At 35.9% G+C, this 6,696-nt stretch overlaps 1 protein-coding gene across 1 annotated transcript; it reads right to left on the bottom strand.

Moving 5' to 3' along the window:
- Positions 1 to 1,606: 1,606 nt before the first annotated feature.
- Positions 1,607 to 5,955, bottom strand: LOC132620475 (uncharacterized). The gene is made up of 3 exons (XM_060335153.1): positions 5,553 to 5,955; positions 3,565 to 3,588; positions 1,607 to 2,357 (listed from the first exon to the last, which is right to left on the bottom strand). Exons 1-3 carry the CDS (start codon positions 5,752 to 5,754, stop codon positions 2,011 to 2,013), a joined length of 573 nt encoding a protein of 190 aa, XP_060191136.1. The 5' UTR covers positions 5,755 to 5,955; the 3' UTR covers positions 1,607 to 2,010.
- Positions 5,956 to 6,696: the final 741 nt, after the last annotated feature.

The following is a 6,696-nucleotide window of genomic DNA, read 5'->3' as shown; positions in this document are numbered from 1 at the left end:
AGTGGTAATTACTACTCAATACGCAGTCATTTATTTAAGTACTGACTAATACTCCTTAGCTAATGACTCAGGTCATTACAATAGAGTTCCTTCTTGAATCGTGATGTATGAGTTGTGTATCGTTCTCTCCAATGTGACTCGGCAGTAGGTAGTAGTTGGAAATTGTCCCAATAATCTTTACTTTTACAAAAGAATATGATGGATAGAATAGGATTTTGAGAGGATTCATCATGAGGAGTGGGTCAATAGGGGACAAAACAAGAAGGCTCGTACTTGGGTACTTTAAGCACAGTGCCTATCATAATTAAAAATAAAAAATAAAAATAAAAACAGAGCAACAAGGGGCCATCTGGGCACCATAGTTTATGGTGCGGTCTGCTTTCAATACCCATCTAGTGGCACACAATTTGGGGCATGGTAGTCAGGCCAGCTCAGAGAGTTTGTAGGACTACTCAGCACACTTATCACAAAGACAGTCTGATTCTTGTCTATATTAGAGGACCGTGTTATGGGTGAGGATAACTAGGCCACATAAAGAGGTTTTGTCCCAATGGGCAATAGGGTCGAGAGCTCAGCCAACATCTTTAATGGCTACTACTTCAGTTGCACCACCCTATCTCGGGGAAATGGGACCTATGGTGGGTGGAGGGAAGACACATCACACAACTTCTACTTTCACGGGGATACAACCTCGCGTTTATGCTCTACCTACTTTCCTGAATGTAGAGGCTTCAGATATTGTCGTCATAGGTATACTCACTGTTCATTCTCGTTATGTTTATGTGTTGATTGACCTAGATTCACCTTTTCCTAAGTGACTCCCTATTTTGCTTCGAAATTTGGGGCAGAAATTGATAGGTTGGAAACACATTTCGCCGTGTCTACTCCATTCTGATGCGGGTAATTGCCTCACAAATATATAGAAATTGCATCATTACGATACAAGTCCATGATTCTAAAGCGGACTTCATCGAGTTGGAGATGGTAGATTGGACATGATCATTGGCATGAATAGATTGTCTTCCCATTTAGCCCTCACAGATTTCTTGATTATCAAAGATTAAGTATTTTAATACAAACCCATCCTGCTGTCGCTTGAGCTAATAATGGATCAAATACCAAACCCTAGTTCGAGGACAAAGAATTGTGAAGTTTGCCCTTGCCTAAGGTGAACTTGGTCCTTTCAAGGTAGTGTAGCTTCGCAAGTGATCAGCCAAACTTGGTGGATCCAGAACTGACCCTTCTTCTGCCTTTGTTTCTGATTCAGGAATGACATGAAATTGAAGTTTTATTCATGATAGCTATCGAGAAATAAGAACTTGTGCAAAGTAAAACACATGGCTGTAGACACATGATTAATGCCTGGAAGCATATGTGTTTTGACTTGTGAAAAAGCAAATTACATGTTCAGGATTATCAATGAAGTCTCAATACCAAATTTGGGGTAACTATGAAGTATTAGTAACTCCCCGTGCTCAGACGTGCTCCACTAGCGTTAATCTACATTTATAATGCTTTTGTCATCACCTGTTTCCCAGAGTTTGGCATAGGGGCAAGGTAAATCAGCAAGAGTGGGAATAAAAAGTTATAAACTAGCTTGCCAAAATTGCATCACCAACCTAAATTACGTATAAATACAACGATCATAACACAGCACGTTTATCTTCACATCCACACATATAGAAAGTTTGACAAATGACACTCATTCAGATGAAATTTTTGTAAGGCAGTTGATTGCAATCTTCACTCAAACTTTTGCTAGTGGAATTGTAACTCAGCAGGATAAATAGAAAGGATTTGCCTTAACTAATGGCAGTCTATTTCAGATGACTAGGCGTATAGAGATAGAGATGATATAGTGGCCTCTAAACTAAAATCAGGCATATGGTAAATGGAATCCATTCATATGCTAACACATTTTGAGCTGAGACTCACTTATAGACAATTTTGTTGCGACTGGAACCTGGCATCAGATTAAGTCGAGATATGCTACTTGAGGCCATGTGCATGTTACATAGTCTGTACATTTCCCTGAGATTGAGTTTGAGATTTGGCTGCCCCTTCTTTCCATCCTTTTTGACGAGCCCTCATCTCCCATGTAGCAGTCAGTTTCTTTTGTGCTAATAAAAGAAGCTCAGCTTTTTCCCTTGCCTCTTCACATGTCTCCATTCCGGAATTGCACTTGTCTGCCTCTTTCATATATTGGGATGTTAACTTTTTAGCTTCAAGAAGTGCCATGTCAGCCTTCCGCTGATTTTCTGAGGCCTCAGCTTCTCGCAATTTAAGTTCCTCAGACAACAAGTCAGCAAAGTTCTTTTCCGTGTCTTCACCAACCTCTGGATCACGCTTAGCACAATCTGCAAAACATTGAATAAAGAAAGGAAATCCAAGATTTTAGATGTCAAGTCACAAAATATAGATTTCAATCCTCAAAAAGAAGAGTAAACAGTTACTACATGAAAGAACAACAATATTTGAACAATAAAATATAGGAGGTTCACAGTTGAAATGAAAGAAGATTCACATTTACTCTAGGATATTTTGAACATATACAGCTTAAGATGTCAAGCATTTGCAGTCTTGCAGAAGTCTGCAGATCATTTCGATATTTGCACAGTTTCAACTCATTACAGAATCGAATAAAACATGCCATAAGTCCATCAGATTACAAAATAATGATACCTCACTCAAAGCGAAAGGAGGAAGGCATGTCCAGAAATTCTTCGAAGTTGTTATCAGGCTAGCGGTGGAAATGCTCATAGAATTTGGAGTACTTGTCTAAGTGTTTGGATCAATTAAGTTCTTGTAAGTCGTAATTTTATATTAAGCTACTGCCTTTCTCATGTTAAATGCAGTTGTGCCGATCAGGGGATCCTTCAAAAGTCCAAAACAATGTACATGACGATGCTGGTGTGATACAGGGGAAAACCAAGGCTTATATCACCATAGGTTACTTAAGTAGTCAAAGCCAATATTTTCATGTGTCACATGATATCTTTCAATCAAGGTATCATTGTGACAGTCACAACAGAAGAAAGCAGGTCATTCAAGAGGAAATGAGGATTCACTCAGCACACAAGGATGTTATTCAAGAGAAAATAAGGGTTCAATCAGCACACAAGGATGTTATTCAAGAGAAAATAAGGGTTCAATCAGCACATAGGTTACTTCATAAGTTAAAAGTTAGTTATTAGTGAGAAGCCCTTACTGATGTTTCATCTGTAGGTCTATTTACATCAATGTACTTATGGAGTCTAAAGGAAAATCTCATGAGTTGACATAACTTTAGAGGGAGAGAGCATTTGACAACACCAACCTAGAATGGTTAAATAACCCTTAAGTTCAAAGCAGAAATACTACCCAAACATAATTCCTATGATAATAAATTCATGAAAAAGTAGAATACTAAGTATTGATGATGTCAATGTTAAGAAAGGTAAAGGCATCAGATAACAACTAGAAGAAGAAAATGATGACTTCATGAAATCTTCCATCAGATTACAAAATAAATGATACCTGAATCAAAGAAAATTAAAGAACCGCCTAAGATCTCATGATACTAACCTGTCAAAGAAGCATTGCTCAAACCTGCAAGACATTTAAAAAAAAAAAAAAAAAAAGAGGTCAATGGGAGCAATTCTTGAAAAAACAAATGTCCTCACATAACCAGATACTCTAAATAAACCTTACAAAAAGACATGGTGTCCAGATCATACAAAATGACATTCTACAGTACAAGCAGAGCAAGAAAGTACTCCCTCCGTCCCAATTTAAGTGTCTTACTTTCCTTTTTGGTTTGTCCCAAAAAGAGTGTCCCTTTCTATATTTAGTAAGTTTTCCAATCTCAAGGCATGTTTAAGACCACAAAATTTAAAAGTTTACACATATCTTTTATTTAAGACCACAAGATTCAAAAGTCTCCCTTTATTTCTTAAACCCTGTGCCCAGTCAAACTAAGACACTTAAATTGGGACGGAGGGAGTAAGAGAAATCTTCCATAGACCCAAAAACTATCAATAAAATTTCTGAGTTTTCACTTTTCAGATAGGTGAGTTCGGAATTGTTTCAAGGCTTACTAGACCAGGAAAAGGCAAACCAGAAGTATTTTAATATATATATCTCAAACTCATAAGACATGCGTGAAGGTCAACCAAACTAGTTAACCATATTAGCCTCGACTTCAAGATAGCGAGTGTCATAAGAGGAAACCTAAATAGTTGTACGTTTAGACATTCGTCAACGTTAATAGCAAATTTTCTAACACGTACATCCTGGCTTCCTTCCTCCAAATAATCCCAAACTACATATAACAACAAGCAGGACGATTGGGGAATATTTTAATTTAGGTTAACACATTCATGAATCAAGGCTGGAAATATTGCCAGAACTATAAAAAGCAGTGGCGGATGTAGAGTTCAGTCACCGGGTTCATCTGAACCTAGTACTTTTGATGCGGAGTATAAATTTATATGTAAAGTTCTACTAAGATTGCAATAAACAGTAGGTCTGATTCCATAATTTTAGAAATATGGGTTCAATGCTAAGACCTTAAATATTTAAACCCATAAAAAGTTTGAACTCTTGAATCCGGCCCTAATTAAAAGGACAGACAGCGATTAACGAGAGCAATAACAATGGATAAGCTACAATATTGAACTTCAAACAGTATGAAATTCCCAAATTTGGCCTGAGATTAGAAGTAAGGAACTATAATGTAGAATCAATGGGGTATTTTAGCAGGATTTTGATTCGATATCTGGAGCATCAAAACACAGAAACCAAGAATTGCTTAATTTAGAAAGCAGATCCAACAAAAGGGATAAACTGTTGAGATCTTTCAATTATATGACCAGATTCACAAATGGGTCTTTTAAGTAAGTGAGAAGATTTAACAAAACGGGTCTTTAAACAACAAAATGCCCAAATGGGTCCTAAACCAGATTCACAAAAAGGCAAAGACACGACCATGAAGTTTGTTACCATTACCCAAATTGCTAAATGTGAACATTCTCGACAGTTAATGACACATATTACATCAGATCAGGCAAAACAAAAACAAAAAAAAATCTACCTTTTTCAGCGTAAACATAACTCAGCTAATATAAGAACTTGATTAACAATTTGGGTCTTTCACAAGGTGGCCAGATTCACAAAATGGGTCTTTAAGTGAGTAACAAAATTTAACAAAACAGGTCTTTTAAACAACCATATTCCCAAATGGTTCCTAAACCAGATTCACAAAAATTGCTAAAATGTGAACATTCTTGACAGTTAATAGCACATATTACATCAGATCAGGCTAAATAATCTACCTTTTTCAGTTTAATTAAGTCTGCAAACATAACTCAGCTAATAGAATAACTCGATTAACAATTTGGGTCTCTAACAAACAGACCAGATTCACAAATGGATCTTTAAGTAAGTGATTAAAATCTAAAGAAAAGGGGTCCTAACCCAGATTCACAAATGTGAGAATTCTTGACAGTTAATGGCACATACAAAATCAGATCAGGCAAGAATATAAAGAAGCAAATGTAAGTAAGTATACATACCTGGAGGAATGAAAAAGAAGGGTTCAGAATTACAGTCACAATTACAAGGAGGACAATTGTTAACAGAAGAAGCAGCAGCTAAGCCTTCCATTAAGTGCCAATACAGAGGTGGACCTAAAATATAAGCTGCTAAACTAATAGCCATCAAACCCAATACTACTTTCAACACCTTAAGACTACATGCTGATGATCTTCCTGCCATTCGTCTTTATGTTATAGTAAAGCTGCTCTTTTTAGTGTAATTATTGTTATATAGCAGATGAATGAGAGTGGAGTGTGTGGAATGGAGATCAGCTCTTTTTTTCTTCTGCTTTTTTGAAGAGACGTAACGCGTTAGGGAATTGGAGTCCAGATCTGCCGACGCACTCACTGAACCTTGAGGTACTAGTACGTTTTTTCGTCTTTTTTTTTTCTTCTCGTTTTCCATTTTTTTTAAGGAGTTGCTGTGGGTGTGGGCCATGGATAAGAAGAACTAAAACGAGTGCCGGTGGGATTATTATTTGCTCGCGTCTCAATTTATGTGATATAATTTAATTAAATACGAAATATAAAAAATATATATATTTAAAACTTATGATTTAAAATAAATTATAGATAGTTGTGTGGTTGTAAATTATTTTATTAAGGTAAAAGGAGAAATTTCAAGTTAAATTATTTTCAAATGTAAAAATATATCATTCTTTTTGGAACAGACTAAAAAGGAAATATCTATCATATAATTGTTACATGGGGAGTAATTAGATTGCAACTTGTATAGATTATAAGAAGATTAACAATTTGAAACACACACTTGAAAAATTAGAAAGTCCAAATATCAACGACGACGACAACAACATATCTAGTATAATCTCATAAGTGGGGTCTAATGAGGGTCAAGTGTACGCAAACCTTATCCTTATTTGAGAGGTACATAGGCCGTTTTAGAAAGACCTCAAGTCAAAAGAAAGCATGATAAAGAAAGTCAGACAAGAATGAAAATTCTAAATGTATTTTTAAATAATTAAAAATATTTAAATATATCCCTGAACTATTTAAAAAGGTCCAAATATATGCTCCTACATGACTTTATTCGTTAGTGCAAGTAACATATTTGGACATTTTTAATTGCTTAGGGGTATATTCGAGACAAAATATAACATTAGGA

This window comes from Lycium barbarum, chromosome 11 (genome assembly GCF_019175385.1).
Source record: "Lycium barbarum isolate Lr01 chromosome 11, ASM1917538v2, whole genome shotgun sequence".
Taxonomy (NCBI): Eukaryota; Viridiplantae; Streptophyta; class Magnoliopsida; order Solanales; family Solanaceae; genus Lycium; species Lycium barbarum.
The sequence above is the reverse complement of the archived record's forward strand: the minus strand, read 5'-3'. Positions and strand labels throughout refer to the sequence as shown.